This window comes from Mytilus galloprovincialis, chromosome 1, assembly GCF_965363235.1.
Source record: "Mytilus galloprovincialis chromosome 1, xbMytGall1.hap1.1, whole genome shotgun sequence".
NCBI lineage: Eukaryota > Metazoa > Mollusca > Bivalvia > Mytilida > Mytilidae > Mytilus > Mytilus galloprovincialis.
Window position 1 is genome coordinate 89,188,352 of NC_134838.1, and position 12,471 is coordinate 89,200,822.

Here is a 12,471-nt window from a genome sequence, read left to right on the forward strand (position 1 = left end):
TAAAGGTATAGGTAAAGCTCATGATGACAATGGAAATTACTTATTTCAAACGTCATGATCCTTTTGGTAACTAAACTAGTTTTTGATGAAAAACTTTGAAAATGACAACCATGAAGTCATTACCAAGTTTACATAGTCAAACCTTTTTTACAAGTTTTTTATGACGACCTTTTCCATTTTCAATTCTATTTGACAACAAATGACTTTGGCCAAGTTTACGCGGTCAAAGAAAACTTTGACCAAGTTAACTTTGATTGTGACACCCGGCTTTAAATGTATCAATATTTTTTTAGATATTGCTATGTTTCAACGTAATGGTAGCCAGTGCCAATAGATATACTGTTTTACAATTGTTCAGCAATTTTCGAAATCTTATAAAAAGTTCCTAAACGTCACTTTTCCCGGTAACATTTACAACTTAAAAAGTTTCTCGCCGTTTTCTGAGAAAAAAATACAGGTTAAAGTTGACACATGATCTATTAGTACAAATATATTGATCTGTTGATTCAGGAACATATATATTAGATATACTGTTCTCAGGTTGATTCGAGAATAAAAAATGCCGTTTTCGGACTGTCAGTACAAGTAGTTTTATAAAGGGAAAACGGTAGTATTTAATTTTCCCAGCATTAGGTTGGCCTTTTGTGTACCCAAGGCAGGTGAAGGAAGTCAAATTAGGAGCGCTGTGATTGGATGTAAGGGTACAATATATTTTTTATTTATCTATGAATAACTGCAGTGTGTATATTTACAACATAAATTTTGAAACCTATTGAAATATTTTCTAGAGAATTATTTGAAAAGACTTGCAAAATTTCACAAATTTGGTGCAAAATGACGGTGGGCATGGATAACATAAACAAGCTCCGTTGGAAGTTGGTCATGATACTATTTGGCTTTAATTTTTAAAACACAATAATAAAGTACTAACACAACATATAACTGTTTTATCCAGGTTTTTATCTTAAAAAGTTGTAAATTTAGAAAATGTTAATATTGTCGCCTATGGCAGAATAAATAGTACCGTTTTCCCTATAGGTTGACACTAAACGTATTTTAATTGATGCGTGTAATTTCCATTGTTACGATACTGCCGTAGGAATTGAACTCTTTTTTTTTAAAGTAAAACAATTATCTCTGAATGTACGGTAATTAAGTTTTATTGTTTTCAATAGTACATGAATGTGATTTTTTTCAATTCGCTGCCAATGAATTATTTACATCCTTTGTATGTTTCCCGATAAGATATGTAATAAGGTTTTGTTAGATGTTAAGCAGTGCGTACAATTGCCCTACCTTAGGTTTAATCACTTTATACACCATTTTATAAATAACTTTGGAACAGTATGGAGGTAAGTTGGATTTTAAATTATGTAAAACGTAAATAAACTGATTGATTTAAAACGGCGAAAGAAATCATATCATGCATCGTCTCGTGTGGAAGATCGTCTACTTTCAGATCTTTGAAATTTGATAACGTACTCTGTTTTTGTGAGACAGTTTTTTGGAAAAATGCTACGATTGCAATTCTGCACTGATAATTATCAAAAGAAATTAGTCTATAGGAAGCTATGAAACAAGAACAAAATTAATGATTTACTTTCAGCCATAGAGACCTCAATCGCGAAGTTTTGAATACTTGAAATAATAGTCCACTAAACAGTAAGAAACAACATTTTTAAATATCAAATATTCAAAGTGATATGCAACTTATATTTTTAATTAAAATAATTAAAATGGTTTGATGATTAATGATCTCTAAGTTGATACATATTTTCACGATTGTTGTTTGCGTAATGCAAACTAATTTGACCATCTTCAAAAGTTCATGTTGTCGAAATAGATTTAAAAATATATTGAAAGTGTATGTTTTCTCCATACAAGAAACTTTAATTAAATCAATAAATTAAACGTGAAACATAACATACCTGGATTTAGTTGGAAAACGCCATTCTAATACAAAGGGAGAGAAACTACGATAAGAACAACCATTTCAATGACGGTAAACAATAGCCTAGGTCCGAGTACACAGTTAATTCGTAGTGCATTTCTTTTAGACAATAAATGGAAATAAAAAAAAATCCCACCTGCGCTTTCTCAATAAAATTTTTTAACAGTGTGGTGTAACTATAGAAAACTTCATCGGCTCTAATTCAAAATATGGACAATTTTATTTTCAGGGGGTCTTGAAATCTTTTGACAGCTTCCGGAATGCTTATTTTTAACCTTTTTCAGCTGGACCAAATTACTACTTTACTTTAAAATTCATGAACCAATTTTTTTCACTGTGTATAAATTTGTCCCCCTTTCTTGCTATTTGAGGCATAAAACATGTCGAAATAAATTTGGAAGGGGTATAAAAAAAGATTAGCAAGTAACACACGGTCCACACTAGGGACTATATTCGGACACATACCAGAGTTGGGTGGATCGAATGTACCTGTCATTATTGAAATACTAAATTGACCATAATGCTTTAAATCACAGTTTACAGATCATTTGCTGTCACGGTGAACTCAATGATATGTTACTAACTTTATCAATTAGTATATATCTTTTATATAACCGTCATTGTGTGGATGCAAACTGCAAATAAAACATCCACATTACAGTTAATTGCTACTTTAACGTAAAACTGTAATTCTGACATCACCATTCACTCATATAACAAGCTGAATATCGTTACAGTAATAAAGGACAATATAAAGGAGTTAACTGGGGTGTATGTTAGGAGAACTGACTCACAAACAGTATAAAGTTCCGAAAGGAGTTTGTAATGCCTTCTAATTCTTCTAGGTAATAGCCGGATGAAAGAACAATATATTCTATAAATAGCTTTTTTGCTTAACACTAAATGATCTAAAAGTTATGTCAAGATAAAAAAAAAATACATCAACAGGAACTTGTGTGACTATTTCGCCTGTATTTGTGTATGGCCTTGGCCATCCATAAGAACTCATATTCGCGACTGTGTTCATGAAACAGATTTATAAAACAAAAGAATAATTTGGCTGCAGTGACAGTCAATATTAAGAAATTAACTATCATTAACCTATCCTCAGAAACTTAGCTGCAAAATAATTGCAACATAGCATGCTTAGTACACCATCAGTCATAAGATATCATTTTTCGTTAAACACGTTATTTAAATAAAAAGTCAAAATGTGAAAGAAATCCTAGACAAAATATCCGGTTTCTTATTTTTATGAACCGTGACTTGGATGTTTTACAACTAGGTAACATTTCATCGTAAAAGTACATATGGTTGTTGATTTTATGAATTTATGTTTAATACGTATTTTGGGAGATTTTTTTAGCTACGAGGCAATCGGTAAATTTAGTTTTATAATAAAATGGGTTGTTTTAGATTGATTACTGATACAAAATGACATGCATGTTCATTTATTTATCTTGTCAAAATAAGCGAAACATAAAAGTTGTTGTATATACCATCGCTTATTTACTGATATTTATCAAATTTGCAATTTAAGAACAGTTTTAAAAAATCCTGGTTGGTTGTACAAATTGTATAAATCAATTTCGATTCGAAAAACATATCAAATTTTTCATGTTCAACATATAGAGGAAAGGGAACACGACAATGGTTTGAAGGAATTTGAAAGCCCTACATTTAAATTTTTTTTTAAATTACTTTTTTCGGCTCACCGTGAATTCTTCGAGTCAAATTCTTTCCGCTCGGAAAACATGAGCTTGTAGATTCATCCCTTGTTTGCAGTTGCATCGGAACATTCGTGTCATGCACGATAATGAAAGATGTAAGGCAAACGTGTGCGTCAATGTACCAATAACCAATCAACTTCTAGAGGTAGCTAAATTGATTACTTTGCTGACTGTTAAATATAAGTTTCAATTTGCTTCGATAATCGCAGTTGGCTTTTTAATGTTTTGTAATTGTGCTCGTGTGATCACTTGAATTTTTTTGGCTTCCTGAAATTGTTACAAATTAATGTTACTTAAACAAAGTCTTTTTATTCCAATGTAATCTGAACTGAAAAAAGTTGCAATCTAAATATTTCTCTAACATGTATAGTCAGCTCAAGTGTAATGAACGGTTTGTTTATTTGTTTTTGGTTGCAACTTCGAAACCATGACCTGAATCTTTGAACCATGACCTCGTTCTTTGCACCATGACCGCATTCTTTGAACCATGACCTGATTCTTTGAATCATAACCAAAGTTTAATATGAAACATCCCTTGAAGAATTTAGTGCTTCCGAAGAGATTTTCTAGATTAAACTTCATCTGAACCTTGACATTTGAAAGCCAAGGATGGGTACTTGAATTTGGGGTGTAATGACTTGCAACGAATAAGTTAGATCTCGTATCAGTTTTAGAAATAACTACATAATGATTGACATGTGTGACAATATATTTACGTAATCCAGGGACTTTTTATACTAATTCCATACGTAATCATAGTCTGTAGCTAGGGAGAAATTTGTGTATGTCGATTTTTGTCTCACTCCTTTATTATATTTTCGTGTTTAATCTTTTTAAACACAGTAGTTACTTGTCTTTTGTAATAAATAATCGCAAATATGAACAGGTTATTAAAGACTATAGTGAAAGCAAAGAGGTGAGTACAGAAAAGCACTATATAGTATAATATGACTACTGGTATAAATATATAGCACTGTACCATAAATATACTTTTAGTAAATTTTAATAGATTTCAGAAATTTACCAATTCAAATTGGTTGTTGAGCTGCTTTAATGCATGTCTTTTCTAAGATATGTTGTATACGTTATTCAAGACATACCGCTTAACTTTTGATCCGTGTAAATATCCTACTTACCTTCTCCATTACACCATACACCATACCTCTTTCTCACATTAAACCATTCACTTTTAGTCTATTCAAAATTACCCATAATATCATTTACTAGCACAAGTTAAATTTTTAACATACATGAAAAAAAACTGATAAACAGCATATGCATGTATCGTTCATAATGGCACAGAAAACACAATTTTCACATATCTTCCATTTCACCATTCAATTCGGGTTTCTTTTGAACCATGATACAAATAGCGTTTGTGTTTGTGATCTTGAATATGGTAAAATGAAAGAGGACCAGATTCTTTTAGACTATTAAGTTTGTATCAGGATTGTCTCACAGTTAGTATGTCTGTACCCACATTCAATAAAGACCGTCAGTATAGACTAAAGTTAGAGCTAATTTCCTAATGCATGTAGTTTAACACTGTGGTTGGCTTGCTTGTTTAGTTTTGTTAACTGTTTGCTCAAGCATTGTAATTAAGTTTTACAATTTTGATCAATAGATAGGTTGGGCTTCAGTTTTTATAATGCTATTGGACTCTTGAGCAAACTTGAGCAAGCAAGCCAACCAAACCTTTAAACTACGTGCATTAGGAAAATAGCTGGAAAATGTTATGGTATTTTAAATTTATTTTAAACGTCTGCTATTTGGTGGCTCTATTACGGCAATTTAAATCTGAAACATGAACTGGGGTTAAAAAAAATCCAAAGATACCTACAAGGGCATAAACTACCATATAACTCTTAAGATTGCTTTCAAGTGGTATTTAAATTAGCATACAAATCTGACATGATGGTGTTGGGATAAGTTCAATGAACATTGATAAATGTAGTTTACAAAGAAACAATTAACCTACGCTCTGTTATTATCAATCCTGGGGTCGTTTTCTCGGAAATTTGGGTAGATCACTAATAAGAATAGTTGAGCTAACTATAAAAACTAATTTATACTATGAATGAAAAGAGACGAGAGTATACATCGCTGACACATGTAGATCATCATACGATCTTCAACAATAGATAGTCAAGGTTTTGCGAGTCTAAACAAGTTGAGAATGAAAACATCGTAAGGGTCGACATTTCAGACTTTATCTGGTTCATTTTTTTTCATTTATATTTTTGTGACCTTTCGTTTCCATTATTATGTATAATTACTAATTTAACACCTAATCTAACAAACACAATGAGTGGTTTTAGGTGTATGCAAGTATCAGATACATTCAATAGACTGAGTAAAAAATATTTAATAAGGCAACAGACATTTTTGAACATGAGCACACAAGCTTCATGAATATGAAGCCATGGTCGTTATTTTTTTTATTTATCAACTTTATATATAAATATAAGCTTACCATTCATTTAGATAGAGGGTAACTTGAGCCAGTTGACGTCAGTGTGTGTTTGTTCTTTTACGAAACATTTTCCACATCCGCATAAAGTTACCTTATTTCGCTTCTAGAAATTTTCTATTGAGACCCCTGAAGTGTCGTTTTTTATTGGTAAGAAATGTTTGCAGCAATGAAAAAACAGATCATGGATTCCAAAGACTTACATTCTATTAGACGGTATTAAAATTTCGTTTTTACAATATACAAAAAAAAAGTACTCGGAGTTAAATTGACCCAAGATACTTTTAAATGATTTGTAGAAATAAACCCAGATGTCAAAACATAAAACTGATGAATTCTGTCCTAAAATAAAATTTACATATTTTTTTTCTTTATGACCACCATTGACGTTCTTATCCTATTTCCTAAGGTTATTTACCCCTTGACGATTTTCCGACTATTTGAACATCGCTGAATTTATTGAAAACAAAATCACACCTTGAATAAATAATGAGGAAATCGTCCCACAAAAATTGATTGTATGTTTTCGTCTTCGTCGAAATTCGAGATGGCCCTTTAGTGGCATTGACATTGGATAGTATAGGGACATACAAGTATTATTACAATAGTTAGATGCAGGTCGCATTGCTTCATTGAATTTTTCTATACGATGCATCAGATCATATCTTACTAATCTGCCGGGAATTGTATTTGTTTCAAAACTAAACTAAAGCCAGCCAATGAATAATTGGATATGGAATATATTATAGCATAAACATTAATATCTTATTCCGAATTGAAATATTTCAATGACCCAATAAATATTAAATTGGTTTTAACAATGAAGAAAAGTGTGCACACACTCTTGAGTATGCATGATGTCAGCTTTTCCTTTTATAACAATTGCGTATTCGATTATATAATTATTACTGCTCTCCTTTATGACGGCTAGACAGAAATGAATGAATACTTTTATTCACAGTTTGTCTAAGCAAATAGTCGTGCACAATGCACATTTTGTAAAGAATTTGAAGAGACGTATATACAAGCACCATGTAATTTAATGTATCAGGGCAAGATGATCTGCATGGTAGACTTACAAACATTTCATTTTAACAGTAGTCAACAGCATAAAGAATAAAACTATTAAAGGCTGCATTATATAACCCAGTAACACTATTGCCATTGGCTTTTACATAAAGCTAAACGTATGATAATTATATAACTGTTCAAATATTACTATGTAAACAAACGTAGATCTATATAGGTATGGATTAAATTCAAAGAAAATTTTTAACGTGTATTTAAAGGTTTCCAGACTTGAGAAACAATAATTGTTATGTTAAATAATTCGATTCTATGTAACATTGGTGTATTTGCTCATGGGCATTGAAAAATCACTGATCTTAAGATAATTGTGTCGACAGTGTCATGATAGTAATAAACAACAGTTGATAGACAGCTAAATGATCCCCTTGTAAATTAAACTGCATATCTTAAGAAAAAAAATAACAAAGGCCAGCAAAAATGTAACACATTCGCGGAAAAGGGACAATTAACTGTTACATTGAAAAGTTAATTCAATTTGTTTTTTCTAAAGTTCTAATACAGATTGTTGATTTCTCGCAAATAAATTACACAATTTACTTACCTTTTGTAGTAAAAGGTAATAGACAAAAAGTTAAATATGCAGTGCATATGTCTATAGTATCAGTATTTGGACATTATCGTTTTCTATCTTTACTCTCCGACTTAAGTGTCCTGAAGCATAAACATCTATCACTTTTAGATTCAGTTGACTCATGACCACAGTCTGTTTCAATATGCAATTAATCCTATGTAATTTTACATTTGTTGAAATATCTTTGATTAAATGCAATAAAGAAAATTACTTTTGATTGAACAGTGGTATTGCATATATTCTTTTATACGTTTTGTATAATGTTGATATTATTAACATTGAAACAAAATGCTGCTGTGCGCTGCGCTGTGCAACGTCGTAGTCGAACGCAACAAAGTCGAAACCCACTAATTACTATAACAGTTTTAGCAAAAAAGGGTTTCGTGTTTAAACTTAATTAATTTTTTTTTAATAAATTTAGGTAGCAGGACAGGGATCATTCACAGGTTACATATATAAAGTGTGGCACAACCTGATGGGCAACTATTTCACTCGACAACCAGAAACAAAAAGTCCACTAGATAAATGTAATGATGCCCGCTCAAAGATAGCACAAGCCAGAGAAAAATATCTCAAAAAGTTGTTGCAAGAAGAGAAAATTTCTAATGGTGTTGCCGGAGATGAATTGGATGGCAAACCTAAGGGTAAGTTTTGCTCACTTTGTGTGCATGAATGTACTGTCCTAAAAATAGATTTTAGTGCCTAACGGAGTATCAAAAGCGAAAAAATCTTTTCATTTCTATCTAAGTCATCTAATGAATGATTTCTTAGCATGTCTATGTATCCCACTAGCTTGTTAATTTACAATAGATGCTGGTAATTGATTTCACCAAATAGTGACCTTTTTAGCTTCTTTAATTGTCAAATTTTCTAATGAATATAAATAAGAATATGAGGTATGGGTACAAAATTAAATATCTCTCCATCAGGCGCAATTGCTACATTAGTAAGCCGCCTACCAAAATCAATAACAACAACATCTCTCCATCCAAGTCACAACGGTAAAATGTAAAGCTCATATTAGTGTGCCTCTCTTATATAAACTCTACCTTCAATCATGGGCACACCTGTCATTTTCAAAAGGGGTTGTTGATTGATCGAGGATTATATTTTAGTGAGCATCTTTACTTTATAATCATCCATATTTTTAGTACCTAGAAAGAAACCTTTGAAGTCCATGCCATCCATTCTGAATGATATTGAAGTCCAGGCGATGAAGATAAATCCCAAGGAGTATGATTATCCGTTTGAGAATCTGGTATTTGAGGGAGGTGGCAACAAAGGATTGGCCTATTGTGGAGCTGTTAAGGTAAACACGTGTATATTGTTTATGAAGAACAATCAAAACGATTGCAGATTCGTTTCAGATTTAGCCAAACATGGAATTCGACCACGAATTGGTTACTACAATGATGTTCAAGGGGACAATTTCATAGTATTGTAAATTTCTTAGATATTTTCCCTACTCAATATTTCTGATGTAAGTTTTATTTAGATACAATAGTGTCCGATCGAAGTCTGTGTGATAACAATAATACCACTTAAAATTTATGGGGTTTAAAAATTTATAATTTTGGAAAAAAAAGTTTGTGTTGCTTAAGGATGTACTTAGGTGAGGTTAGGTGAAAATTGATAAATTAAGAATTTAAAATTGATACTATAAGCCGGTAGAGCATTGGTTAAGGTAAAAAATAAGCTAAAAATATTGATAGGTCATGGACCTCCTTTTCGAGATATTTGAGATTTAAAATATGGCGGGAAAAGGCTGACTCGGACTTTTACCTTATATTTGCATTGGTATTATTGGGTCTCAAAACAAAAGAAAGAAAATCAAGAATCTTCTTAAATTTTGATAAATGACCTTTCATGAGCTATTAAGTCTTATATGAAAAAATAAATGGGTGTTATAGGGCAAAATATTTTACATTGTATTGTATGGAAAAACACCAAGGAGTCCGAACATTTGACACAAATTCCAAAACCTCACCTAAGTACATCCTTAAAGGATATCTTATATCACAATTTCAATTTGTGGTATATTTGTCGTCGTTTCAGTAAAAAGAAAAGGATATCATATGTTGTATCCTCTTTTATTTAGCCAATTGAAATAGCTTTAGGTTAAATTTCATTCAAATGTAGATTCGATTTGCAAAAAGTTATAGATTATACTTACACATGTTAAACGGTCTCATTTTGGTGTATACCAAGAATCTCTTTTTAAATTATTATACTTTAAAAGAACATTAATGTAGGCGAACGCCAACTTATATATCTTCATTATTAGAAATCAATGATATACAGATAAAGAAAAGGGAATGTTAACTTAATCTAAAGAATCAAAGAACAAATTTAAAGTGCAATAAATGAATCATATCTTCTCTGATATTCAAGCGTGAACGTATGTGTCATTTAAAATCTATAAAAGAATTTAAATTTAATTTTACTTTTTATTTGTTTATTTTTCATTTTAAGTTGCTAGAAAAGATTGATATTTTCCCGAAAATTAAAGTAACTTGATCATAATTTAACTGTTATTTTGTTTATTTTTTATTTCAAGCTGCTAGAACAACTTGGTATTTTCCCCAAAATAAAAAGATTTGCTGGGACGAGTGCTGGTGCAATGACCGCAGCCTTGTTGGCTGTTGGATATAACTCAAATGAAATAGAAGAATCTCTAAGTCAAGACTTGTCAAGAATATTTCTTGGTATGATCACACTTTCGGACTATGTTATCAATTATCTGATTTACCTTATACATTTCTTTAAATCAATCCGTTTAACATTAATAATGCACATCATAGTTGTTTTGAATGCATTAAAGTTGGATATCGATTATGGTAGATGCAAAGATAAAAAAAAAAATGATGAACGGTTGTTTTAATTTAAAAAGACTCATCATGACCATATATATTATATAGTGAGGAAGACCGTTAACATGTTAACAACACCTCGATTTTGGCAAAAACAGTTTACAACAAATGCAAAAATGCTGATAACAGTTAACACAGTGGGTTGAAAACAGTTAACTTTTACAGTTTAAATTATGTCAGATAACAGTTAACAACACTTTGAAAAGGGCCAAAACAGGTTAACATAAAAAGGTATTGTCCCCCTCAATAAACTATGTACAAAGAATTATATTCAAATGCGAGCATTCGATACTCCCGTGAAGATTATAATTTTTTGTTTCTATACATTTAACGAGAATGTCACTTTGACTGAAATGTTACATTTGATGAACTCTGATTTAGTTTTAAATGATTCAGAATTTGATACAGTGTATTCTTTTCTTTTGACAGATGCATCCTTTGGATATTTTAGTTTATTGCCAAATTTACTAACTGGATATGGATGGAATCCGGGAAATCGTATATATCAGTGGTTTGGTGAAGCTCTTGCCAAAAAATCAAAAGGAAATCCAGATATTACATTCTTAGAGGTAAGGTGACTAAAAAATCTTCACTTTATTCTAGCAAAAAATGAAGATGAGGGATTTTGAATAGTAACATCTATCGCACAGCATCAAACAGACCTATTGAAAAGTAACATTAATTCACACCCTTAAACAAACATTTATCGCAATCTCAAACAGATCTATTGAAAACATACAATTTATATATATACGAGAATATATTGTCATAAAAATATATAATTTATTTTGAAACAGCACGGAAAGCGAGGTTCACCGAGCTTTTCCCCGTATACAGCGAATACAAATACATTTTATATATCCAACAATGTTCATAATTTTTTTCTGTCCTGTAATTTACACCCCACACTTGAAACATTAGCTGTTAAAATCCAAATCACTTTCTCCATTTTTTTTAAAGCGACATAGTTTAAACTCGCATCGCGAAGAGGACCCCCAATTGAACTGTTTTGTAAAAGAAAATATGCACAGTTACCGCTTGCTTTACATTGAAGCGGGGTACCAGGAAACTACTTTTTTACAATTACAAAAAAAAAAAAAAATTTGATTGTATACCTGTTATTTGTACAAAAGTTTTACAACAGTTGGCTGACTGTAGGATAAATATTTAAAATATATACTATTTGTTTTGAAAGACTGGCAACTTACTACAAAACACAAGTTACAAAAGGTTTTCTTTTGGTGTTGCTGCTTCTTATTACATTTAAATCTAGATTAAATTAAACATGATGGTATATTTTAAAACATTTGTGTATAAATTGTTTGTAAACTTTGAACGCAGTTTTATTAATTCATAGATAAACGTTTATTTTTTTCAAATAGAACGACGCATGATATATAAAGGCAACAGTATATAATTAATAGCCCTAAAACAAATCCGTGTTACAAACTTAAATCTATGTCTTCAGATTGAGAACTATATCACAATGTACTGCATATACTGCGATTTTTTCTACATTGATTTCTCTATTTGCACAAAGGTGACATTTAACACAAGTGCACAATATAAATAATTATAGATAAGCTTTATTTAGAGACGGCATAGCATTCAAACCAGCTCTAATAAGCTTTTAACCGACAATAATATCTAGTGTTTCAAAATATAACTCAAAAAGGATTATACTAAATAGTTATGGTTTAAATAAAAACAAGTAAATTGCATCCCTTTTTAAAACCCCATGAAAATTTCTTTAAAATTGTATACTTTGCCTTTATCCTAGTAAAATCATG

At 31.0% G+C, this 12,471-nt stretch overlaps 1 protein-coding gene across 4 annotated transcripts in view; it reads left to right on the forward strand.

Moving 5' to 3' along the window:
• LOC143043710 (uncharacterized) overlaps nucleotides 1-12,471 on the forward strand; it is a 46,434-nt gene that overhangs the window by 13,108 nt on the left and 20,855 nt on the right. The window contains exons 1-5 of one of the 4 annotated variants that reach the window (XM_076215908.1): nucleotides 1,247-1,352; nucleotides 8,233-8,455; nucleotides 8,963-9,120; nucleotides 10,369-10,516; nucleotides 11,111-11,250. In XM_076215908.1, the coding sequence (XP_076072023.1) occupies nucleotides 1,347-1,352; nucleotides 8,233-8,455; nucleotides 8,963-9,120; nucleotides 10,369-10,516; nucleotides 11,111-11,250 (675 nt within the window). In that variant the 5' untranslated portion in view covers nucleotides 1,247-1,346. Of the gene's footprint in view, nucleotides 1-1,246; nucleotides 1,353-4,524; nucleotides 4,598-8,232; nucleotides 8,456-8,962; nucleotides 9,121-10,368; nucleotides 10,517-11,110; nucleotides 11,251-12,471 lie in introns of those variants that run through there. The other 3 variants (XM_076215893.1, XM_076215901.1, XM_076215914.1) reach the window with 3 other exon arrangements.